Genomic DNA, 26988 nt, shown 5'->3' with positions numbered 1-26988 from the left:
TCTCTAAATGGATAAATGAAAACCACCATCAACTCATCCTTTCAAAGACTGAGCTCCTTGTCATCCCAGCCAGTCCCTTTATGCAACCACAGATCAACATCCAGCTTGGTACAACCAAACTCATGCCCACAGAGCTAACATTTCAGGTTCCAGTGGCCTCCATTTCCCGGTCATATCGATTTGCCCTGTACAACAGATCAGACCTTATCTGTCAGAACATGCTACACAGCTCCTGGTCCAAGAGCCTGTACCAGGCCTTCATACACAATTAAACCCCTGCAGATGATTAAAAAAAAATGCAGTAGCATGACTGGTCTTCAACTAACCTAAAAGAGCACATGTCACTCCACTGTTCATGTCCCTCCTCTGGCTACCAGTTACTGCCCGTATCAAATTTAAATATCTGCCGCTCGCTGACCAAAGAGAGACAAAAACTCTTCCTGATCTAAACTCTATCATCGAAGTCCACACTCCCTCCCGCTTACTACGCTCTGCCAATGTGATGCGTCAGATCCTTTTTCCTGTAGACATGTGCCCTGTAGATCTGTGTATATAAATTGTAATCAATACTTGTATAGTGCGATCACAAGAAATCATGTTACTCAGTAAACTCTATGTCTTAATAAACTTCACATGAAAGAGTGAAAACAATGTGTACTGCACATTATAGACAGTTAACATAATCCACTAAAGCTGAGAAATGTAATCTGCACGTCTGTGCATATCAAAAGCTGAGAGCCTGAGGTCAAAATCACAGGCCAAGATAACAGCAGCTGGCCTGTAAAGTCCAGCTCTGAAAGGATGAGCAACAAGTGCATAAGATCTACTGTAATGTATCTATAGGAACCTAATTAGGGCAGTGCACGTGGACAGAGTGCCTTCAGCTAAGGGACTCACTGCTTTTGGATTGTGTGAAGATGAATAAAGCTTTCATATGCTCAGCGTGTGGTCTCCAGGTCCAGTCTCTGAAGAACTTTAAGACTCCAATTCGATCTTGAAGAAGACAGCTAGACATGGAGAATGAAATGTTGTCGCCTTTGTTTTGGTTCAGATTTGTGCTAAAACGAGTGCTGCCTGTTTTCAGGTTTAAACACAAGGTGACACGACACTTCACATCAGGGTCACAACAACCTTAAAGCGGACATATAATGAAAAATCCACATTCACAGTGTTTTTGAACATATATTTGAGTAAATTATTGTGAAATAATTCAGTCCAGTCCTAATCAAATAAAATCAAATCCACTGTGGCGTTAAATCCAATAGTTTTTTTTTAATATATTCTAGTAATTACAAAAAATGTCAACATATTTAAGGCACTATTTGAATAAATATAAATTGTATAAATATAAATTGCATCTCAAAAAGGATTCATCTTCTTTGAATTATTAATGTCTTTTCAAAATCCTGTTGCAACTCATCCAATTGTGGAAAATATATTTAACTAAATAACACAGCTCAAGTTCAAAGGATCTCCATAACTAATATTAGAAACTTTCTGAGGACCACAAATATCTGCACCAAGTCAAGGTGAAATACCATCCACGAATTCTTTAGATGTTTGCAAACACACTGGATGATTAAAAAAAAAAAAAAGAAAAGCAAACTCAACATTTAAAACAGCAGGAACAAGTTTCAAACAGTGCAGTGAAAATAGAATCTCACAAAATCAAACATGAGCAAATTCCAGGTCTTGGTCTTATAAACAGTCCAGCCGACTGTTGTCTGTTTATTGTGACATCACGTTGAGCCTGTAGGGTTTTAAATCCCATGAGCCGATGATCTGGGATTACAATGGAGAGGTGAGAAGGCTGATCAGAGTTGTAATCTTTATGTCTCTGCTTCATGAATCCTCCTCCGTGAAGACAGCAGCTCTGTCTTGGTGGCCTTGCTGACCTCTGTTCTGTGTTCTCTGAGTGGCTCACTTCCTGGAATCACTTTACAACCGTGATCAAATAATCCTGCTCTCCACGCTGCAGGCCATCTCACATGCAACCTTCAGTGTCCTCTCCTGAACCCTGCACCAGTCTGCAGCTACATTCCTGCACCGCCACAGAACAGTCCAGGTTCATTAACGCAATAAAGCAAGAGATGATGATATCAATTTAGACCCTCTTAATCCATATCAAATGGCACGGAGGGAAATGATTCAAACAGGGATTATCACACACACTGAAAAAGATAGGTCGACATTATCGCCTAATGTCGAGTGTTTGAGCTTTAATTCAAGTCTGCTGAGACGTCAATTTACTCCTTTAGAAACCTTAAACAACAACATCTCAGCAGAAAAGTCTGTTTAAAATGGCGGATAAAGTAATCTATCTTGATTGCGTGAACTTTATCGAGATTCTGATTTTTTAAGGTTAACAAATCAGGATGAACAGTGCCATTAATGTGACATCATGCTACAGCCTTCGTCCACATGGGGGCGCAAAAATCCACACAAATTAAAAGTACCAGAAAGCTGGCTGCTATAGCCCCCCTGTGGACAGAACAGTAGTCCATCTCTTCACTGGTCGTGTCCTCTTTATATGCAAGTGTGTTTGTATAAAACATGTCATCTTGTTGTGTTTTAACCCTTAAATGTATTACTCACAAAATCCATGCAGTTTTATATTTATATGAAGGTTGAGACATTAGTTATGAAGCTTAGCTCCACATTGATTCTGTATTGACCCTTCTAGTATCTAGTTGACTTCTTCACCTACGAGTCTGTGTTGCTTGATGCCAGTGTGTGTTCATCATTGTTTGCAGTTTATTTTTTTCAGCTTACCTTCAGGTTTTGAAGTTTCTTGAGATGTGCTGCAGATCTTCATGAGCATTCAAAACACCAAACAAGCCTTCATGATCATGCTTCATGACACCTTCTGTCCCCAAAAATACCTCAATGTTGCACCGACATAGAGTCCTGTACATTACACAAGGTGTACAAGGATATTCATTTCAAATGAATGAAATTTGTGTTTTTATATCTACAATATTTAAATCAGAATTAGAATTTAAAATACAGAAAAGAAGAACAGGAATAACCTTGTGGGAATCATTCATGATGCGTATGTGCTTACAGTGACTCCCAGTGGTCATAACAGTTACCGCAGCCACAATAATGTATAAAAAAACACTCAAACTGAAATAAAAGGAAGGTAAATTTATCTGTGCAAGACACACTTATACATGATCTGGATTTGAACCTCTAAACACAACCCAAGCTATTTATTTGCACATGTTTAAAAGTGAAAAATACCAAAGCAGCTCACTAGTATTCAAGAAGATGTTCTGATTTGCCAGTAAAAGTGCTTAGGTAGTGTAAGAATATATTGCACTCTATTTCTCACTGCATTTACTGTATAAGTATTTTCTTCTGCTTCTGGTGCACCTTCAAGTTAAAAGTGAAGCCCTCCCAGTCTCCAGTGGGATACAGGGACTTATGAGAGCAGGAACCAGATGTCACACAGAGTGCAAAACTCTATATGAGGCTCTGACGCAGACAGAATAACAAACATCTCCACAGCACCATGAGAGCCATGCACATAGATTAGATAATGCATAATTTACAAAGGCCTGTAGCAGAATGAGACTACAGGGGTTTGATTATCTGCTATATCTGCCAGCTTTGATTTATGGTGTATGAATATGATTTAGAGATTGCACTGAGACTGTATCGGCCTCCATCAACGCAGCGAGCTCCTAGAATTCTTAGTTGTTCTGGGATGCAGCACTTGTATACTTTCAGCGTACACTTATTAAACTTCAAGAATGTCCAATGTTAAATACAAACGCTGAAAAAAACATACACAAGAAGCTGACAGAGACAGGACACATGTTTGACATTGACATTTCACATGACAAAGTGACACAGCGGGGAAGGAACAGGCAATACACACGGGCCAATCACAGGAAGTGAAACTGATAAGGTACAATCCGACTGGAGGGAAAACACTCGAGGGCAGGTAGTTCAACTAGACATGAAACACTGGGGAAAAAAATAAAACAGGAAACACTAAAGACTGAACCAGGAAATATTAATATAAAAATACACACAATTGATACAGGAGCACAAAGAGGAAATAACAAAATGATACAGGAAACATAAAGCTGACTCATAATAAAGGTCTCATAGTAAAGATAAGTTATCACACTAAAAGAAGGCTACAGCACATTTATATTAAAACTCAAGTTGTGAATTCAGTTAAGGGATTTATTAGAGAATCACTTTAATAATATTTTTAAACTATGTAAGTGGACAAGGTTCCACCAATCAGGGCGAAACATCAAGAGAAACATTAACCAATCAAATCAATTAATGTAGGAAGATACAATATATGTATGCATGGCCTCTTTGGGCTCCTGTACATTTTAATTAGGTCTGCTTGTTTTGAATTATGAGGGGGGGGGGGGGGGGGGGTTCCGTTAAACATTAAATTGAAAAAAACAATATTTTATTTGTTTCATTTTTATGTCTTGAACTTTCTATACATGTTCATCAAATCAATCTTTGTTTTTAATCATTTAAAATGTGTTTTTTTTTCAATAGGCTTAGATAATATTGATAAAACATTGAAGGAATTACTTGAAAATCAGATGATAGTCACGTGGTCCTGCGCGTGCGAGTGTATCACCTTGTTTTCATTCTAATGATCAGTAAGAATGAGGGCAAAGACGCTATTTTAAATGACATGCATCGACATATTTCACTTATACTAATTCATTATAACAAATAATAAAGTCCTATTTGGGTGTGTTTGTGTCTCATGGGGGAGGAGGGGGGAGCGCGTGCCCTCTAGGCTCTGGGTGGGAGGGGTGTGATGTTTGACAGCCTCGCGCGGTGCATGCCGGGATTATATTTCGCTCTTGTTTACAAGATGGTAGAGGAGGATATTTGGCTCTGACTTTTAAACTCAAAGTATTGAGACTTGTTCAGGTGGTCAAAGGTGTCTCCGGATGAAAGCTGCGCGTGTTCAGATTGCGCAGATTGACTTTGAGCGCTGCAGCTGCAGAGACTGTGCAGGACTTTAAGCACAGCCGTCTCTCTCCCTCAACACATCTTGGCTTTTTTGCACAGTCACTGACACGCTGACAGACAGGACTGAATCCCTGTTCAAATCACAGGTCAGTGCATACTAATACCTCATTTATGACACTGGATGTTAGTGTTGTGATGGCTGCCTCAGTGCGTTTGTTTGTATAATAAGCAGGAAGGAGCTTCTGAAATCAGAGCAGTAAACACTCAGCAGGCTGCTGACAAGTTTCTGCTCAATCACGTCAGTTGTGAAACCTGCTAATTGACTAATGCATGTCATATAAGACCATGTTTAATACACTGTAAAAAGACTTTTAAGACATCATACATTTGGTCTGTGTAGTTGTCATTAAGCTGTGGTCTTTATTGAATATCCTTTATTTTGAATCTCTGTATTACTCCAAACAAAGATAATGCAACTCCTTAATAACAAATGTTTATTATCTTTATACATAACGTGATGGCCTTTTCATAAGGCACAGTGTTAAGCTATTTTTATCAACTTAATAAAATAAACTAATCCAATGAATACAGTTGAAATGTCAAGAATGAAGTCCAGCTTTCAGTGTTAGTGTCAGGTCACCCAGGTGTAAGAAAACATACGTTCAAAGAATTACTGTCATTATTATTGTTATTTGTAACGTTTTATACATAGTGGAAAATATATTTTCTTTTTTAAGAATACGTTAGAAATGTTGATAATAAAGTCAAACTTTTAGTTTTATTGCAAAGCTTGACAATAAAGTCTGAAGGTTGAGACATGATAAAAATGGAAACATTCAGATTAAGTGACATCAACAATGATAAAAAAAAAATAATAATGGAAGGAAGATTGTTTTTTTGCAAATGGATGATAAAGTGAAAAGGTCAAGAATAATTATTATACTCAATCTTAAATATAATTCTGGTCTGTCACTCAGATCTTGTACTGTTTCAGGTTTTATATATATATATATATATATATATATATATATATATATATATATATATATATATATATCACCATACATCAGAAATGTAGGAAAAATGAGAAAAGTCAACTTTATCTGATACATCTGCTGTGAATGTCTAAACGGGTGTTGAGAGGTCAAAAATAAATCCCCATGATGTTTTCTCTCAGTGGACTGTAAAGTGGGCCTGCGGGAGGGACCTGAATCCAGCCGAATGTAAGTCACTCTGTTCCATGAAGCTACCTGTAGTTAAACTAATCTCCATGTCTGTCGAGTTGCTTCTGTTGATGGACTTGACGTCACTGTGTCATTATGTCTTCTGCTGTGTTTTCACCTAAAGGATCAGGGATTTTAGTTTAGCTGCTTTTCAAGGGACCTGAAGGTTCCTTCAGTCATCTGTGCTCTGGATCTATCTCTGCTGACATGTGAATGTGCCACACCTATGTGTCACGCAGGTTTACACTCAGGCTGCTATTTACATCAGTGAAAACTGTCACAGTTACATTAGTTGTTTTGTAAAATATAGCACTTACAATTCAACCTCGAGGCATTTTCTCATTTTATCTCATGAACTCTTTTTACACATATTGGTGAAACACACGACTTCCTCAGTGTCTTCATCATCAACCCATCCAGTAGTCAGACTACTTGTCCTCTGCAGAACAATGTGACAATACTTCCCAATACAATAAAAAAGCAACAACACATATGGACGATATGAATGGATTTGACAGAAATATGAATAGCAATAATCTGAAAAAGTATAACACGTACATACAACAACTTCAAATAAAGTAATCACATTTATTCATCCATTCACTTCGAGCTCATGTCTGAGCTACGGTTGGAAAATTATTTTTTAAAAAGTGATGAAGTGGTATCTTGAACCGTGTACGGAGATACGTGTCGTCTTGTGAGTTGAGGGACTGATCAGAACGACTCTGTCCCAAAGCAGGGACACACCCTGTCCCCTCGGTGGAAACACAGCCTCCAAACACTCGGCCTTTTGTGATGTGCATGTTCATTGTTCAGTCCTGTTGGGTGTGTTTCTGCTTTCCTTCTCACTGTTGTCGATCAGTCTGACAGTCTGTTTGAATATCCTGTAGGAACAGAGCGGCTGCAAAGCATCTGATCGAGCGCTACTTTCAGCAGTTAACTGAAGGCTGTGGAAATGGCGCCTGCACGAATGAGTTTTGTGCGTCGTGTTGTGATTTTCAACCTTTGGATAACAATTCAGCAGCAGCCAAAGCGCTCGAGCTGTTTAAGATTAATGCCAAACTCTGCAATCCTCACCCCTCCAAGAAAGACTCCAGTGCCAACGACAAGGACAGTAAGATGAGCGATGGAGACCTCCGTCCCACCGAGGAGGACTTCTCAGGTACCGTCCAATGGACTCCCGACTCCCTTGGAATCTCACCTTGATAGCTTCGTAGTGTTTATTCATTTATGTGTCTTGTTGTTTTGTGACAGATCTTCATTACCTCACAGAGGCCACAGTATGTATGATCCTGAGTTCCTGCGAGGAGGACGGGGACTACTCTGCTCTCGTTCGGGTCATCGGACGAATTTTCTCAAACACGGAAACCTTAATGAAGAGTTTCAGGAAGGGGGAACCAAACGCTGCCGAAAACTCTTTCAAAACAACGTCAGAGTCAGAGAACCAAAGTGAGCAAAGCTCAGAGAGTTTGGGTGCAGTGGCTTCACCGGAAGAGAGTCCTCGTGAAACAGACGATCCTCTTGAAGTTAACGTGGACGTCGAAGCCATTCGGAGAGTCTACGACAAACTTCTAACCAGCGAGCAGGTGGAGGCAGCTCTCGTAAACGCCATCATTTACCTCACTCCAAACATGGAACTGGACCTGGAATACCTTGACGTGTACGAAACCAACCCCGATTACCTGAATATCTTCATCATTGTGATGGAGAACAGTAACCTCCACAGCCCAGAGTACCTGGAGGTTGCGTTGCCGCAGTTTTGCAAAGCGATGAGTAAGCTACCTGTGACGGCGCTCGCCAGATTGTCCAAACTCTGGTCCACCTACGAACTCCGGCACATCCGCCGTATGATGGAGACCTTCCAGCAGCTCATCACCTTCACAGTTGTCAGCAATGAATATGACGGCGAGAATTTGGTGAACGATGACGAGACGGTGGTGGCCGCGGCAAAGTGTTTGAAAGTTGTCTTCTACGCAAGTATCCAGGGCGGAGACGTGGACGTGGAGCACAACGAGGAGGAGGAGGAGGAAGACTCTGAGTCTGATGAACTCACCCTGCATGAGCTGCTCGGCGAGGAGCGACTCTATAAGAAGGGTCCCCGAGTGGATCCTCTGGAGAAAGAGTTAGGCGTCAGAGCCTTAGATAGCATAAATCCCCTCATCCCCTTTGAGGATTTCATCAACGAGTCTCTAAACGAGGTGGTGGAGATGGACAAAGACTTCACCTTCTTTAAAATCAACGCCGAGTCCAAGTTCTCCTTTCAGACCTGCCCCTTCATACTCAGCGTCATCACCAAGAGCCAAGGTCTTTACTACGACAACCGGATCAGGATGTACAGCGAGCGGCGCCTCACCGCCCTCTACAGCATGGTCCAGGGTCAACAGCCTAACCCGTATCTCAAGCTTAAAGTCCGCAGGGACCACATCATCGACGACGCCCTCGTCAGAGTGAGTCACAGTCTCAAACGCTACTGCGTCGGATTTGTCCCTTCTGCCTGTTACGTGCATCTTCACAGATATCAAACAACAGGAAATCTCCATCATTTACAATATTCACCTCTTAGCTCTACCTGAATGATACTTTATTAATGTTCAATACTTAAAGTCATTTGGCCATCAGATATCTTCGAATGATCATATTGATGCTATAAACCCCCCTTTTATACTGTTTGACTGTAAATCGAAAATGTATTCCTCTCTAAATCATACAGCACTCATGTGTCCCTCGTGTGTTGCAGCTGGAGATGATCTCCATGGAGAACCCGTCCGATCTGAAGAAACAGCTGTTTGTCGAGTTTGAAGGGGAGCAAGGTGTCGACGAAGGCGGTGTTTCAAAGGAGTTCTTCCAGTTGGTCCTGGAGGAAATTTTTAATCCCGACATAGGTGAGACATTTTCTGTTTCACCTCCTTTTTTTTTTTTTAGATAATTATAACCACAGGGTTCCTCCTTTAAATCTGATTTGACACTCGCAATATCCTAAAGTATTATCTTTTGGGTTTTTTTGTCAACTACTTTGGCGGTGTTGCGGCTGCACGTTGGTGCAGTGGTTGGCGCTGTTGCCTCACAGCGAGGACAGTGTGGAGTTTGCATGTTGTCTGTTGTTTCTCTCCGGCTCCCTCCTACAAATCCTCATCAAGTTTAAACACACAAAACAACTAAAAAGGTATATCTTCAAAATAAGGCTGAAATCTGAATAAAAGGACATTTACGGCTTTAGTAGGCCTGCGACAATGCCATCAAAGGGTGTGTGTAAGGGTAAATAAGACCCCCTGAATTAGTAAGTGACCCTGTGCAGCAACCCCAGTCAAAAAGTGTGAACGTAGCCCTGAGTTTGCTGTTTCCCCATGTTGCCAGTTTTTAAGCTAAGCTTCACCAATCGATGTAATTTGATGTTTATTGTACAGATTCGTTTTTTACATTTCCTCATGTTTGTTTCTCTCTCTCTCTCTCTCTCTCTCTCTCTCTCTCTCTCTCTCTCTCTCTCTCTCTCTCTCTCTCTCTCTCTCTCTCTCTCTCTCTCTCTCTCTCTCTCTCTCTTTGACTTTCTGAACAGGAATGTTCACATATGATGACGACACAAAACTATTTTGGTTCAACTCGTCCTCGCTGGAGAATGAGGCTCAGTACACCCTGGTTGGACTCGTTCTTGGGCTGGCCATTTACAACAACTGCATCCTGGACGTTCATTTCCCCATGGTGGTCTACAGGAAACTCATGGGCAAGAAAGGGACCGCCTTGGACCTGTCAGACTCACATCCAGTACAGTAACTCCCTCTGAAGTTCTCGTTTACTCAATGATAAGATCTCTTCTGTGTTTCTAAATGTGTGTGGGATATATTCTTTTATTTGAAGGACATTATTAACATTATTAATCATTTCCATCAGGTTAAATGTCCAGTACTTTGAGAAACTTAAGCCAGAAGCTGTGAAGTTTAGCAAGAAGACGACGGGGGGAAATGGAAAACTTGTTTGTGACTCTCAAAAGATGCTGACAAATACTTCCAGCTCTTGATGCAGCATGTTTTTTTAAAATCCATCTATTCTGGTGTGCTGATAGAGCTTTTTGTTTGTGAAGCTAAGCTGCCTGTAATCTGGATTTGGTCGACCAACATTAATGGTAGTGTCACAATCTTCTTGTAAATGATGATAATTATAAAACATATAAATCTATATAAAGCAGTTTGAAAACAAATGTTTACAAAGTGCTTTGAAAATACAGAAGATGACGAAAAATAGTAAAAGCAATAAAAAGGAGTTAAAGAAAAGTAATGAACTAGAAAGAAACTAAATTGATAGAAAGAGATCAAATCAATTAAAAAAATCTCAGAAATAAACATGAATACAAGAAATAATTAAATAAAAAAATGAAATGAAATGAAGATTTACCTTCATAAGATGTTTCCAAAATCATGACGAACACAACTGAAATCAAATAAAAACATTTGATATACTTTTCAAATGGGAAGAACAAACCTCTTCTCTGGAGACGAGGTGCGCGTCAGTCCTTGGTCGGATGTTCCTGTAACAGCAGACGTGTCTCCTTCGCTCCTTGCAGGCTCTCCACCAAAGTCTGAAGAATCTTCTTGAATATAGCGGCGACGTAAAGGAAGACATGATGCTCACCTTCCAGATCTCACACACGGACCTTTTTGGGAACCCAGTTTTATACGATTTAAAGGAGGACGGGGAGCAGATCCCTGTGACCGAGGACAACAGACAGGTGAGATATCTGTACACATTGACTGTGCTGGCTGTGGACCACTAATATATTCATCATAAAAGGGGGTATTGATATACACTTAATTTTAGACGTATTAGTATTATTACCACGTCTGAAGATAGTGTTGATGTTTATTTAGAATCAGTTACAGTCTGATATTTCTTGTTGCTCTTTCAGTTTTCGTGTACATACAACATGCATAGCTACAGTAGCTCAGTATACGAACGAGTATGTAGGAGCAAATCACTTCAAATATCACTCAATGTTTGAAAGGATTCACTAGCTTTTATGATATCTTTAAATAAAATCAATGATGAGGTGTTACTTTGTTTTCTGTCTTTGTATTCCAGGAGTTCGTGGCTCTTTACGCTGATTACATACTGAACACGAGCGTGGAGACACAATTCAAGGCCTTCAAGAAAGGTTTCCTAATGGTCACAAACGAGTCCCCGCTGAAATATTTGTTCAGACCGGAGGAAGTAGAGATGCTGATCTGTGGAAGCAGGGTAAGGACACACGGATTTTAAGTCACCTCAGTGTTTGTAGTGTTTTATTATTCACCGCGCGATCTCTCTGGATTTGACAGAAGCTCGACTTCGAAGCGCTCGAGAAGACGACAGAATATGACGGAGGATACAGCAAAGACAGTCAGATAATCAAGTAAGTCTGCTTTATTTCACTGAACTCATTACACGGGTCATAGTCTCAGGTTGCAGACTCATCATTGTTTATTAACAGGACTTGACGTTTACTTTTTTTGGTCACCAGCTACTGGGCTAAGTGGTTTTTAGAAGTTATGAGCCACTAAGCATTTTCGGCAGCCACACATTTTGTTGATTGGACATTTTGTTTCACTTGATAAAACTTGACTTTGGCGATTCTAAAATTGACTTGAACTACATTTATAAACGTTTTAAACCACTCTACACACGGACCAGCCTGTAATGTTAAATATTACAGTGGTCAATACAAAATTGTAATCTTAGTAATCGCTCGTGATCTTGACGACACCCACAATTTACATATTCAGATACAGTTTCTGTAGTGCAGTGCTGCTCTCTCTCTCTCTCTCTCTCTCTCTCTCTCTCTCTCTCTCTCTCTCTCTCTCCACCATGCATTCGAGCTTTTTCATGTACTAATTCCCATTAATAAAGACAACTATAATTACATATATGGAAACAACTCAAGCCACCAAAGTGGCGAGTGGGAGGGACTGTGTTATACACGACTACACATTGGCTGGTGTTGGTGGGTTTTAACATCGAACCCTGTCTAAACGTAGTCTTTACTTTCTGCAGAGACTTCTGGGAGACGATCCATTCGTTTGGCGAGGAGCAGAAGCGGTTGTTTCTTCAGTTCACCACTGGCACGGACAGAGCGCCCGTCGGCGGGCTAGGAAAATTAAAAATGATCATCGCCAAGAACGGCTCGGATACAGACAGGTGCAGAACAGTCAGCGTTTCAGAGGTTTTATTTAGATATTTTCAGCCACACATAAATAAAGCCTCCTTGGCCTCATTTGCTTAGAGGGCGGATTCTGCTCTGCCCTTTAGGATCCAAAATACCTAAAAATACTCCAGTTACTGACACTATGATGCTTTCTTTGGGATTTTGTTCTTTTTCCAGTCGAACAAACGAAGTTAAAAAAAAAAAAAATCCTTGATGCTGAAATATATTATGAGCTGGACTCATTTCACATTCACGCAGTTGTCCCATTTTTGGTGCACGGCCCAGCAGCGCTCTTACTTCTTTATGTGCTTTCTTTCAGGTTGCCAACTTCTCACACCTGCTTCAACGCACTGCTGCTCCCAGAGTACTCCTCCAAGGAAAAACTGAGAGAACGACTGCTCAAGGCCATCACTTATGCCAAAGGATTTGGGATGCTGTGAAGGATTGTCGTAGAAAGTTTGACTAAAACAAAGGGAGATTACAAAACAAAATAGTGAGGGAAAAGACATGTAACAAATGCTGCAATAATCCTGTGCCTAACAAACATCACACCCAACTGTCGGCCTCTCACTGCAAGGCCGCGTGTCCTTGGAGAGGTAGTTTTAACTGCAGATCATTAGGTTTTCCAAAGAGTTTAGCACAGCGTTTAAAGGGAAAACTTGGTATATTTAATCCAGGGCCTTTTTATTTCTACACATTTTGAGGGTCGAAATGGATAATATGAAAACAGGGTTTTGAATTCAGCCAGTAATCCCTTATTGGGGCAAATGTTCTTGATGTTATTGTCACATACTTTATTCAAACTGTCATCATCGCTGAGAAAGAACTTTTCGTATTTCTTTGTTCTCATCAAAGCCCCCAGACTCCTTTTGAAAATAACTGTAATTTAAACTGTTACTACCAGAGCTGCTCGTCCACCACAGCCTTGATCGGCTAATTTAAAAAAAAAAAATCATGATATAAAGTATAACCCTGATGGGCAATTTGTTTTACAGACAGCTGCACCATACAACTAATTCAAAAACAGTAGAAAGAAAAAAAGACATCAGAAAACGCGCGACTGAGGTCAATGACATTAAATGAATATCTTATTTGGCTATTTAAAAGGCTAATAGCTGTGTCAAATGTAAGTAACAACATGCAGGAACGAGTCTCACATAAGCACAAATGAACAAAGCAATCGATGCAGAGGTGAACTAACAACTCTCCTTTCTGCAAGGTAAAATTCAGTTTTTATCAACAGGGTCTGGTGTTGTTGAAGAGAGAAATGTGACAGCTGTCTTATTATTTAAAGGTCACATATTATGCACTTTTACCATGTTTTTAATAACACTTATGTGTCTACGTTAAAGTTCACCCCTTGCGTCTTCTGCCTGCTCAACTTTTCAGTTTGTGTTCTCAAACAGGTCGTTTGGAGATTTTCTCGTCATGACATCACAAAGGGCAGTAACTCCTCCCCCAGGTGGGTGACACCCCCACAGCTAGGTGTTTTTTCTGCCCTCTGAGTCTGCCTTCTCACCGTAATCAATAGGGCGTGGAGAAAGAAAGCCCAAGTCACATCCCTTTCCAGAGAGGGGGCGTGGTCAGACAGCTCATTTACATTTAAAGCTACAGGCGCAGAAACAGCCTGTTCTGAGCAGGGCTGAAATAAAGGGGTTTATATACATAATAGATGATCTACATAGATTTATAAATCAAATACAGGATCAGAGTGGAGTTAGAACAGGAGACTTCATAGACCTGTTTTGAGGAGCTTTGAGACTCATTTAAACTGGTTGAAAAGGATAATATGTGATTTTTAAAGCATTTTATTCATTACCACAATGGGGGCTATCTCAGAGGAAGTTTTGTCAGACATTTAAAAAAAAATCTGAGCCTGTCAGATATAATCTACAAGTGTTTCAGACCCCCAAATATATGAAAACCATATTGTAAATAAAATAAGTCCAGGTTTAAGGATACCAGATAACCCTTTAAATATTTAGTTTTGTTCTAATAATGTTTGATTTGTGAAGCTGTGAAAGTGCACTTATACACATGATTTAAGTGAATGTCAGCAGATACAGAATATTTATTGACTTACTTTGACTTTTCTTGTTCTTCTTGTCGTAGCAGTATTCACTCGTCAGTCTCTCTTCCCACATTAGAGTGAACTGACTAATGGTGCTCCTGGTTATGATTGTCATTGTAGTAAACTGAGGTAAAGCTTTTTATATTACTGCTTGCCCCATTAGCTAACAAGCCTATACTTAAAGTATTTCCTGTCTGTGTAAGAACAGAGAGATCTCACCACAAACCTGAGGGTTATTTTGTGTTTCTGTGTTGTGCCTCTTGTTTTACCTATAAAATGAATACTGTGTGTGGTGAAAAAAAAAAGTGAACCTGACTTCATAGAGTGGTTTTTAAAGCTAGCAGGTTTCCAGAATGTACTGTACTCAACTGACTGGTCGGTTCAGACTTTCACATCCTGAAAGAAGTGTTTCCCCCTTTCTTTGGTTTGTTTGCTCTGAAGTGTTTCATGCTTGCACATTTGTAAGTGAAGTTGCCAAATGTGCAATGCCTGCATGAGGGACACACATGAAGTGTTTTATTTGGCCAAATATCTCAGGTACATTAAGAATGTGCAGAAAATGTGAAACTCTTATGTAAAGCAACTATTATGCAAAGTAAATAAAGATGAAAAAAATCAAAGTGCAATTGATATTTATTGATGACATGTTACAACATTAGACGTGATTTTAAGCAGCTTTAGGTGGAGGCAACTGCTTTTGTTCCCAGGCCAGTAGGGGGCCTCAGAGGGCTGACAAGCTTTAAACCTGGTCCGGACTGTAAGAGGCTTCTCGAAGGCGCCCCCATCTGGCTGCACAGCACATTACTCCTGGTGAAAAAGTTTGTCAATAAAAGTCACAGGAAATTATTTAGAGAAAATGTATTGTTACTTATGATATACATTAATGGTTAGAGAGGTCCCCTGTTCATTTTAAGGGCACAACTAGACTCTACAATAGCCACTGGCAACAGGCAATAACAGATTCAATTAGATCTTTATTGTTCAGAGATGGGTACCTGTCTTGGGCCAGCGTGCATAAAAAAACTCTCAGATTTGTGCTACTTCGAATGAGAGAAACACTTAAGTAACTTAAAAGACAATAAAACAAATAAGCTTATACGCAATGCACAGCAGTGTGACTGATGAAAGTGAGAGAGTTTATAAGGGCTAATCTTGCATATAAAGCCTCTGTAATGTCTGCTCAAAGGTAACATTTGACATTCAGGGAACAGAATTTGCGAGGGGTCTGCATGAAGTTAATAAATTACTTTATTTGACTCATGTGGCAGAGACTAAACCTTTTGCTGCAATGCACTGTGGCTGGACAGGACAGTCACTGTAAAAGGCTGTCCCTGCACAGACAGACCTCTCACACTGTGACTGTCTCTGCAAGTCCCAAAAGTTTAAAAAAAAAAATGTACTCACAAATAGGATGATATCTTGTGTACACAACATAACATCTTTAAAACAAATTAAAACCTTGTGCATACTTTTTGGGACTTCAGCTGCTCCTTATGAAACCAACGTGACAGTTTACCTGCAATCTTTCCTACGACCAGCTGGGGGAGAGTCCACTGGTTGAATAAAGAATTGTAAACGAGCCTTCAAGGAAATAAACCTACTTCTCACTGCATTTAATCCCAAACAAAGGTTTTTCTGATTGTTGTATGGTCTCTTTGATTAGATTTTACTCTTTAAAAGAGCATGATGTATAATTTCTAAATTATGTTCTTACTTTGTAGGATTCAAGGGAAAATTGCTCACAGAATAGTTTTTTATTTTTTTATTTAACCATGTTGGTCCCATTGAGATTAGGAACCTCTTTTTATGGTTATGTATGGTTATACCGTACAGTACATATATACAGTATACAATATTTTGGATTGACAGATTCAAAGTATATCTCTTTTTTTGATATAAGATATAAATGTATGATTGCAAATAACAAGTTAACTTTGTGTGTCAATAAAGTCCACTTTGTGTGGTATGTTGGTATTCTTAAAAATGTCACTTCAATTTTAAGAAATTAAAGTGAGATAAAAAAGACTCAGAGATGCATTTTTGTATGAACAAAACGTCAACATTGTTTTAAAGAAGAAGTGCCTACATATAGCAACATTTCAAAAAGCAATAATATAATTATTTCAATTAACAGTATTATCAGTTAACAGGGCTCGCTTTAGGTCGTGCTTGATAGATGAGTAGCCTATGTGAAACTGTCGCAATGTGTTTCCAGCATTAGTTCCACATTTCTAGCACCAAAAACATGAATTTCATGGTTAAGAATGCCAAACTAGAGGCTTGAAAACATTAAATACTTCCTATGTCTGCTTCCCATATACAGTCAAATGACAAACCCAACAGGGATCAGTACTGGCCTGCTGAGTTTCTTGAGGCCATTGTTGCTTATTTGGAGAATATATTTTCATTTCAGAGAAACATAATAGATTTGAAGCCAAGTTTGGGAGTTTTACAGTTATTAAAGACAGTTTAGTAGATTATCGGACAAAGAAGGGAAAACAAAACATTTGTGTTACCTGTGAAAAGAAACATCTCGACAGTAAATGTTTTGAGAACATTTTAATGTTTATTAACAATTAACATTGTAACTGACACCTGATTGTGCCTCCTGATAATAACTTATGAACATCACTGCATTACGATGTGTTTTTTTACATTCACACACAGTCTCAAACGGGTTGTTTGATCCTGCATTTGCATTAAAAATAAAAAAGTCAATACTGATCAGGAAAAAAATGCATTCTTCATTATTCTAAGGCTGTGGAAAGCCAACCTTTTGCATACACGAGTGCCTCTGTTGAACAGACTCAAGAAGTTCATGACAACATGAAATTGTCAATAAATAAATTCAATACTGTGAAGAACACACACAAAAATATGCATTTGCTGTACATGTTTTGACACATTATGATGATAATATGAACAGAGACGTATAAATAGATATAAACATGGGCCTTTCAAAAGTATTCTAAGTGAAAATTCCTTCATTCCCTTTAATGTCCTCAAGTATCTTTTTATTTTTACTTTACTTTATTGTCTTTGTCGGCCACCACTTCTGACAGGTCCTCGGGTCGTATGGATTTGACTTTGGTCTCCATTTCTGTGACTCTCTGCTTCATCCTCGTCTGGCTGGAGGTTAACTGCGCCATCAGCGTGGCAAACTTTGTCTGCATGACGTCCAGGTTGCCCTGAAGTTTTTCAATCTTCTCCTCCAGGTCTTTTGGATCGGCACCAGCGTTGGCGATCGCCTCGTCGATCAGGTTGTCTTTCATCAAGATGGCTTTTCCCTTCTCCTCCAGGGCTTTTTTGGCATCTGGGTACTCAGTAAGAGCTTCCATCAAGTCATCTTTGGACAGGGCAAAGAGATCAGAGTAGCCAACACTTCTGATGTTAGCTGTTCTCCTGTTGCCTGCTTTACTGCCCTTGATTCCTAAAATACTGATTTCCCCAAAGTATGCGCCATCACTGAGTACAACAAACTGAGTGACCCCATCATCGGCCACCACAGCCAGCTTCCCCTCCTTAATGATGTACATCTCTCTGCCAATATCACCTTTCTTACAGATGTAATCTCCTGGACTGAACACTTGAGGCTGCAGCTTAAGCACCAATTCAATCAGCAGACCGGCTTCACAATCCTGGAAAATACGCACTTTTTTCAGAGTATCTAAATGGACGTTGATGGCGATCTCCGCCCTAAGCTTGTCTGGGAGGTTCTTCAATACTTCCTTCTCGTCGCAGGTCTTCTTCTCTGTCCAAAGGTAGTCAAACCACTTAATGACTCTGGCCTCCAAGTCTTTGGTGACCTTTCGAAACTGCATGTACTGCTTGATTGAGTCAATTTTTGCCTGGAACTCAGCACGAGAAGCGTTCATGTTGGAAATCATGGCACCGACGTTACCGACGATACTAGCAAAGATGAGCACACCAGTGAGGAAATCTGAAATCACAAAGAGGAATTCAACATCCCTGACTGGTGGCGGGGTCTCTCCGATAGTGGTGAGGGTCAGTGTGGACCAATACAGGGAGTAAATGTACTTTCTGGCCAGTCGGCCGTATTCCGGGTGACTGATATTGGGGTACACCCATGTATCTGATCCAAAACCAATGGTTTTCGAAATGGCAAAAAACAAACATGCATTCCAGTGGATAATGATGAGAATATAAAGTACGAGGTTGCTGATGCGAAACATGTTTGGGAAACTCGTTCTGGTTTCAGTCCGCTCAAAAAACTCAAAAAGCCTAGAGATTTTGCAAAGACGATTGAATCTCAACTCCGGGTTGTTGTAGCCAAATTTCAGAAACAGCAGATCAGTTGGTATCATTGAGATCATATCATATTTGAACTGAGATGTTGTTTTGTATTTATCTCTCAGTTTCTTTGAATCTTTTACCAGCAGGCCTTGTTCCAAGTAACCTAAAAGGGGAAACACAAGATCAGGAAAAGCAAAAACCTTAAAAATAAATTCTGACATGGAATGTTTTTTTAAAATCGGACCTGTTCTTGCTCTAACAAATGTGTCCATGTAGTAGATTATATCTGAGCCGTAGTCTAGTACTATCCAGAGCTTTGTATACGTATCCTGGAGTTCATTAAAACAGGCTCTAGAAGACGAAGAGAGAAAAAAAAAAAAAAAGGAGATTTTTTTAGTAAACGTCCCAAAAGGTGATGAAAAGTTTTAAAGCAGGTTTAATGGAGTATACCTCGTCACGATCATCATCAAGTTGTAAAATACTGGGCCTGCTATGACGGTCAGCCATCTGTAGTACTGGTCTGCAGCTGGATCCATAATCCAGATTTCTTTCCTAAAAACAACTCAACATTAGTTTATGATTATGCATTTTTTTTTCCATTTTAACATAGTTTCGGACACATTTCTCACTAGTCCCAATCGACTTTCTATATATCATGTTGTACTTACGGTGGATCCTCTTTCTTTTTATCGTCTTTTTTATCATCCTTCTTCACATCTTTCTTCTCGTCTTTCTTCTCATCCTTTTTTTCATCTTTCTTCTCATCTTTTTTCTCATCTGTCTTTTCGTCTTTTTTCTCCTCTTCTTTATTGTCCCCGTCTTTCTTTTCATCTTTCTTCTCCTCCTCCTTTTTATCCTCTTTTTTAATCTCGTCTTTTTTGCTATGGACCACAAGTTTTTTTATTTAATGGAGGCAAAAAAATGTGAGTGTCTATGAGGGTTTGTCAGAAGACGACCGGCCTTCATTAGGGGTCTAAAGGAGGTTTCACAGTTTAGGATTCAAGGATTTGTTGGGAGATCTAGTGCAGGCTATTTAATTGTTCGGTAGACAGCAACATAATAAAAGTGAATTTTCATGGTTTCTTGACTTAGCTATCACTAATCTAAAACATGAAAAGCATCTTGCCACAGAAAAATCCCAAAGATAAGCAAATGAATGAGGATTTTATCACTCTAATGCAGGAGGAAACACCAGAGAGGGGATGTGGAATTGGAGGATATGTTGATTTTAGGATTTCTATGAAACACAAGACACTAATAATCAACCAGACCTCTAAAAATCTAATACTTTTTTATTCTATTTTCCCCACACAGATATGTATACACTTACTCGTCTGTGTTGTTGCAGTTATTCATGTTGTATGTAGCCAGCGGCCACTTGCTCGCAAGACTTTGAAAACAAAATTACGGAAAAATGATTTACACAGGGAGCCCTCAGTTTCAGAACTTATTGTTTCCAAATAGCCAAAGCAAGTTTATCCAGTTTATCTACTTTTGACAACAATTATTAAACCCTAAAGATGTTGCATATCTGTATCTGTCTCCAACAAGGGGCTTGGTCGCTCGCAGGCCCTCACTAAGTAGCTTGCCAAGCAAATCCAAAATATCAAAAAAGAAAAGAAAGAAAATATAAAGAATATACCCTATGCAAAAACTTCTCTTATCTATCTACTTACTACAACTCTAAATCTATCGAACCAGATTACAATGCTCAAGTCGACAGCATGCAGTGTCAGAAATCTCAGTAAATGTAAGCATATAATATTATTAAATTGTGCTAATATACACTGCAAAAACAAAACAAAAACAAGGGAAGTAGAAGTAGCTGTTTTATTTTTTGAAAGTAGCTCTTATCCTAAAAAAGGTTAGAGACCCCTGATGTAAATCATATGAGAGTAGGCCAATCTGTGACATAAAAATAACATTTTACTGTTAGCTAGTGTTTAGCTAGCATTTTGTCAGATGTTTTTAAACTATTTTTTCTGTCACATTATTTTTGTTCATATAATTTGAATTCTATGGCAGTAAATGAAGTTTGTGATTAGCTAACATTCCCATTAAAACATACTTGGCTATTACAGCTAGCATGTCTAATGTCTGTTTTCTGCTAAATGTAGTATTAGCTGGGGTAAAACAATGAGCTCTTAACTTCTTTCCTGTTAAAACTGTGTAAACATTTACTTTGTTATTGAAGAAAGCTACATCAATTTTTATTATCATAGGCATTTTGTGGTGACTAAAACCCTGCCGATAAACTACACCTAAACATTAGCTAGTGGGCAACTATGTCTAATATCCTTTTACTCTAAACATAAGTTGTTAGCTCTGGTAGTTTTAGTTTACACAAGTATGATATCATTTAGTTAACTCTCAGACACAAAGATGCATAAGACGATGCGCAATTGATTTTTGCAACAGGCAAAGCCTATCCATAAAACAATTTATGTTCACCAGGGAGTAGTGTGAGGTAGGTTTTTTGTCTTTTTAATTTCAGTTTGTTCAAACAGTGTGAACTTCTGAAAAGAAAGGGGTAGGCCTATCGCTTGCATAATGCAGCTCGTGCACCCTACAAAGAGAAGCTGTAGCCTCAGTTCTCATCCAACCTATGGTTCCTTTGCGGCATGTCATTTCCATAGACATAGTAGAAATCATGCACTCTCTTGTGTGGTGGTCAAGCCTTCGAAATTCATAAATTCACAACTTCATATTGCACTTGTAAGTTGTCCAATCATGTAAACAATTGATGTTAAGAGTAAACTCTCCTCCCCGCTGTGTTTAATTTTCTTGCTCCATTTCCATTTTCCGTTTCCTGCTCAGTTTGACTCTTGAGGAATCGACTGTTCATCATGTACTGTGGAGTCATCGTCCTGTTTGTTGGTGTTGCATGAAGTTTTCATTGTCACAGTGAATCCTGAGAATAGAATTTAATTACACCGACAAACCGCAGTAGCACCACACAGTCCAGAACTTACTTTCTCTTACGGATTGCGTCGTTGCCATGAGACTGAGCAATGCTGTCTCGACTGGAGATGTCGTTGAGTTCAGGGCCTCTGAAGCGCTCAAGAAAAGAGTCATGCCTCTGTGTTTCAGGGTTCACTCTGTGGGACACCCAGTTTCGCAGCATGAAGAAGATGTAAGAGAGCCTAGAGGGTTAGCAGGAGGGAAAACAGAACAAAGTAATACCCATCTAGGCTAGTAATTAACTATTCGTTATTTCATCTAAAACAAAGGTTTCTAAATACTTCACAATATGTACCACTGTGGTGCAATCCCAATTTTGTAGATACCCCTTTCCAGTGGTGAAACCAACAATGTAACATTGTAGGAGCCACCACGCTTAGAATCAAAATAATATTCAACAGTTGCTCAACCTTATATTATTATTATTTATTTAACCATAGTCTAAATATTTAAGGACAAAGCCTGAGTGATGTTACTGATCTGTTACGCTACTGCAGGAAGCTTTGCAGTCCTATTGATGGCCGTCGCCATGCTGGAAATACTGTCTCATCCTATCTTTTAGTCAACCCATCGACAAGCGAAGAGTCGGAGCCAATGCATGTTTTAAGCTTGACAAAGCGTTACATCGCGCCCTCCTGTCAGTCAGGTCAGCTACTTGCCTTACTGTGAATAATGCTTATCCTTCTTTAAAAAGATGAGTTGTCAAAAATGTCAGCCCCGGTACAGTGTGTGCTGATCGAGGCATAATAGATTAGACATGAGTAATTAGACCAATTTGATTTTTTAAATGTGGTTTGTATGTGACCTCCTCAGCCAGCCTTATGTGAAAATACAGCAGGATTTTATACTTCTTCATCGGCTTCATTTGTCTACACCGGAGATTAAACACCAAAATGTAATTATCACAATTAATTATCACACATGTGTTTGTTTGTTTTGTTTTTTAATTCATTTGTATTTTTGGACTGTTTTAAGCTAACGATCCTCTGCTTCCTGTTTTGATAAACGCCTGTTTTTATTTCACTCTAATGGCATTATGATATGTTAACACTGACAGCCGTAATTTGAATTGCTATGATGTATTTATGGAGTATCATGAAATGTACATATTTTAACGGTTTCATATTTTAAACTAAAATGCAATGATCATTTTTAGGGAATTTATCGAAAGACAAAGGCCACTGTGCTGTTGTTAAGGGGCTCAAAAAGTACTACACTTATTGTACACCTACCACAGTTTGGAAATCACTCATCTAAAACAACTTGTAAACACAAATGGTGGAAAATGTATCCCGATACTATATCTATGTTAAAATACAAGAAGGCCAACAGTGCTGTCAAAATACATCATGGTAAATCCTTAATTTAAATGTCTCTTTAGGATTTAATTTTAAAGCTTGACTGCTTGAACAAGGATCTTAAACTGAGATGAATCAACGAATCCTTGGGATGATTGACTCGGTATCAATACTCAGGACTTCGACTCAATTCTGAAAAAGTATTCAAATTAAACTAGAAGTTCTGCAAGAGTACAAAAGCTAAAGGAGTCAGTTGTTGTTGCTTTTACTCTCTTACTTTGCTCGTTATTTTTTCGATAATTACAAACTGCCAAGCATGTATTGTAGTAAGTAGAGTATAATATTTCACTCTGACTTAAAGTCGAGTGGAAGTATAAAGTAGGAACATTTAAAAACTACAGTAAAGTAAAGTACCTTACAAAGGTACTTGAGTACAGGCCTTGAGTGAATAGTTGTAGTTACTTTCCACCACTTGTAAATACTAAGAACTGAATGAAGTATTACTATGACTGTTTACCTGGCCATGGCCCCAGCACCTGTAAATAAGTCTCTGCGGGACTCTGAAGACAACGCTGTCTCAGTGTTTTCTTCACAAAGAGAGTGAGCCCTGAAAGACAAAAGGCAGAAAGAAAACGAGTCATTTTTCTCAACATCGTACCTTCATAGTTATACCAGGCTACTTGCAAGAGATACTGGTACAGAAAAGGAGTCTTCATGCACTGATGTTGTATATTGAGCATTAAGTTGTTTATAGAGAAATCAAACCTGCTGTCCCCATTTTCAATGACAGCCAGCTCCTCATCAGGTGTTTTCTTGGACAACCGCTGTCTTGATAAAAAAGATTTTTCACTCCCGATTTTTGCCATGTTGTTGTTTTCGGCTCCGTTGGCCTGGACACACAGGAAGAAAATGGAGGGATGAAAACACATGGTTAGACTGTAGGTTTAAAAATCAGATCGTCTCCCCCAATCCCACTTTCTGAGACCAAAACAGTTCAGCAGGTGGCTGTTCATCAGGAGTCTGGTTCTACTTAAGGTTTCAGCCTCTTAAAGGAAGTTATACCGTGCCACTGTAACTTTGCAAAATGTTGCCTAGCACTGAGCTCATGGTGAGTGAATGTAGATAATACGACAAAGAGTAATGTCTTTTACCCGCTCCTTTGTAAAGTGTCTTGAGATAACCTTTGCTATGAATTCGGGCTATACAGATTGATAGACTGATAATACACACACACAATATCACGCAGCACATGTTAAAATAGAAGTCACTCGTGCTTTGTTAGTGATGTGTTTACTGAACATCACTTTTCACTGTTTGTCTGAGAGTAGCACCTAAAAATACACCCTCATTACGTCCTTAACACTAAACAGGATCAGTGCCCTCTCTGAACGCTCAGCTGGTTTTTAAAATAACTAAGCTATGGCTTACAGGTAGACTGTGGTTGCTATGTTCAGTTGTGTGTGCAGCAGGTTAATTCTATTAGGGCTTCACTTAAAACGCAAGCCAAACTGTATGTGGCTGTGGACAGCGACTCTTTCGAGCTCTGGAGTCTGGAGAAACAGCCAAGTCAGCCATATTGTCCTTTAAAATCTCAGTCAAAAACAATCTTAAACCGTGACAAAGCCCAGATGCATCATACGATTCCCCAGTAAACAAAATGTAAACATGTTAAGTAAGGTTTATTTATTAATTTGGGTTTGAAAACGTTTTTTCAACTAATGGTACATACTGACTCAGAGATCTCTGGGGAACACCAGTGGTTGTAACACGTGCGCACATGTAGATTAGTGCTAATTCCAGGGAGTTAACCAACCCCCACTAAATTAAATCACTCTGTCAATCACCAAGAAGCTGAGCACTCCAACAGTGACAAATGGTAAAATCAACAATTTGCCTGCACAAACATGAGTTACATAATCATCTGTGGGGCACTCAGCATAAGTATAATGGACTGAAATTATTTTAACATGACGCGTGTGCAGCCCATATTTTATCCTTCTTTTTTAAACATAGGCTATATTTATTTGCTTTGAGGGAGGACAACAACAGGCCGCAGAATGATGTTCAGGAAAATGCAGAAATACACAAGGCGTATATGATTAAATCTGCGATCTTAAATTAAGTGTGACTTTCCCAACAAAACAAAAAAAACATTATGACAGGCTGTAGTTGCTTCATGTTGAAAATTCTTATGCTAATAAATGTTTATTATTATTTGAATAAAAAACGTGAGCACAGAAATTCTTTATGAAGCCCTATCCTTATGTTCAGCAGCTTACGGGAGAAGAGAGTTTACTCATGGTAATAAAATTGAATATCTAAATGTGATGATGGTAGCCTTCATGAATTATCTTGTGCTATAAGTTGTAGCCTTCATTTTTTATTTGAATCAAAATGATGCTTAAATGAATTTGTGTTTTCATGTTTATCAGTACTCACTACTGATAAACATAAACACTCACTATGAGACAGTTTTTTTTTTTTCCTGAGGACCTCTTTAACCTCCTTTCACCAGGTTTTAAATGTAAATTCACATGTTATCTTTAGTGGACAAGTACTTTTAAAATATATAATAAAACATCCTTGAGGTCTGCAGGGTTTTACTAAACACTCCTTGTCTTCCTCATGTTTCCTTCTTTCATTTTATGAAGCACTTTGTAAACCTGTTTTGAAAAGGGCTATATAAATAATATTTATTGGGCGATTAGTTTCTCATAATTAAATCAATGAACGTTTAAGCCTAAAAAAAAGTTTTGTTTAATGGAATTGAATATCATAGTCATAAACGATCTAATCCTTAATAGCTTGTCAATCAATTGTGTACTACCCTTTGAACTATAATAGGCCTAACCTGTTTTAACTGAGCTATACAAATAGAATTTAATTTAATATAATGATCTCGTGGTACATTGGGTATCTTCTGTATGTCTTAATGTATAGTCTAAAGGTAAGAGCTGTGTCTGTTTTCTACTGTTAACATTGATGAGTTGTTTTAAAAGGGTGCTGAATGAATTAAACACTGACAGCTGGAGTCATTACAGCCTGATCTTGGACAAGGTTGCTGCGACAGACTGTAGACCATTTAAAAGTCAACGTGAGAAGTCAAACAGATCTGTGGAAAAATATATCGACTTAACATGTATTTAAGAATATTTAAGGATACCGCAGAGATGCAAACTATACCTTATCACATTAAATTGCTTAAATGCGGATTCAGTGATTGATAGGGTCTGTGGATAAACGCATTGAGCAGATGACCCACCTGTTTGAAGCCTCCTCACAATGACTTTTGACAGCCGACCGAACAAACAATTCCCCTGTTGTGATTGCTTTTGTGTAATCCCATCTTCAAAAAAACAAAACAAAAACCCAAAATGTAAAAATAGTTATCCAAAGAAATATTTCCGATCCGGTTTAGCCGAGAACAAAGTCACCATAAAATATCGCTCATTAGTCCAGGCTGCGGCTGTGCTGGATGAAGACGGTGTGCGGAGAGCTGACAGGTCCAGGATCAGATCAGACGAGGGGAGGAGACCTGCATTTCCCTGCTCTGCCATCAGCGCCCACAACTCAAACACTGACACAGCAGCACTGACACATTTCCAACCCCTCATTTTAAGGTAACAGAAGAGAAACAGCTGGCTTTAGATATGTTCATTTAAAAATAGATGCTTTTTATTCTGCAACCAGTGAAAGGATTTTGGCTAAACTAAATCTGAGGCTAAAAAGTATGCCTATTCAGATAATTTATATTTATATGTATTTTACAGCTGGCTGCTTCCGTTATTTCTAGATCAAAGTTAAAATAACTCTAATTTATGGTGTTGATAATTTGATTTTTCTAGCCAGTAGACTTTGTTTTAGCAAGGCCAGATAGAAATGTGTTTGCACTTAAAGGTGCATTGTGAATTTGGAGTGGAGAAGTTTGAGAAGTGAAACAATTCTATGCTATATTTTCTGAGCTAAACTCACAACGACTTTATTAAAAGTAAAAAAATAAATAAAAAATGGGTCACTTGACAGGAGCAAAAAAGCAACCAGGAGAGTTAT

General features: G+C 38.9%; 2 protein-coding genes across 6 annotated transcripts; one reads left to right on the top strand and one right to left on the bottom strand.

Annotated features, from left to right (window-relative positions):
- The first annotated feature begins 4808 nt into the window (after positions 1–4808).
- On the top strand, positions 4809–15045 carry ube3a (ubiquitin protein ligase E3A). 2 transcript variants are annotated; one of them, XM_079349604.1, is made up of 11 exons: positions 4809–5108; positions 6140–6185; positions 7272–7347; positions 7440–8632; positions 8923–9067; positions 9739–9944; positions 10741–10905; positions 11256–11411; positions 11492–11565; positions 12204–12347; positions 12674–15045. In XM_079349604.1, the coding sequence occupies exons 3-11, from the start codon at positions 7305–7307 to the stop codon at positions 12792–12794; spliced, it is 2247 nt and encodes a 748-aa protein (XP_079205730.1). In that variant the 5' UTR covers positions 4809–5108; positions 6140–6185; positions 7272–7304; the 3' UTR covers positions 12795–15045. The 2 variants fall into 2 exon arrangements, with proteins under 2 accessions (XP_079205730.1, XP_079205729.1); XM_079349603.1 differs by having other exon boundaries at positions 7076–7347.
- A 1951-nt stretch (positions 15046–16996) lies between these two features.
- On the bottom strand, positions 16997–26500 carry cnga3a (cyclic nucleotide gated channel subunit alpha 3a). 4 transcript variants are annotated; one of them, XM_079350524.1, is made up of 9 exons: positions 26201–26500; positions 23704–23828; positions 23456–23545; positions 21652–21822; positions 20010–20069; positions 19348–19560; positions 19130–19231; positions 18924–19030; positions 16997–18842 (listed from the first exon to the last, which is right to left on the bottom strand). In XM_079350524.1, the coding sequence occupies exons 2-9, from the start codon at positions 23802–23804 to the stop codon at positions 17446–17448; spliced, it is 2241 nt and encodes a 746-aa protein (XP_079206650.1). In that variant the 5' UTR covers positions 23805–23828; positions 26201–26500; the 3' UTR covers positions 16997–17445. The 4 variants fall into 4 exon arrangements, with proteins under 4 accessions (XP_079206650.1, XP_079206651.1, XP_079206652.1 ...); XM_079350525.1 differs by having other exon boundaries at positions 21652–21777; XM_079350526.1 differs by lacking the exon at positions 20010–20069.
- Positions 26501–26988: the final 488 nt, after the last annotated feature.

Source organism: Symphodus melops, assembly GCF_947650265.1.
Source record: "Symphodus melops genome assembly, chromosome: 8".
NCBI classification, from domain to species: domain Eukaryota; kingdom Metazoa; phylum Chordata; class Actinopteri; order Labriformes; family Labridae; genus Symphodus; species Symphodus melops.
The sequence above is the reverse complement of the archived record's forward strand: the minus strand, read 5'-3'. Positions and strand labels throughout refer to the sequence as shown.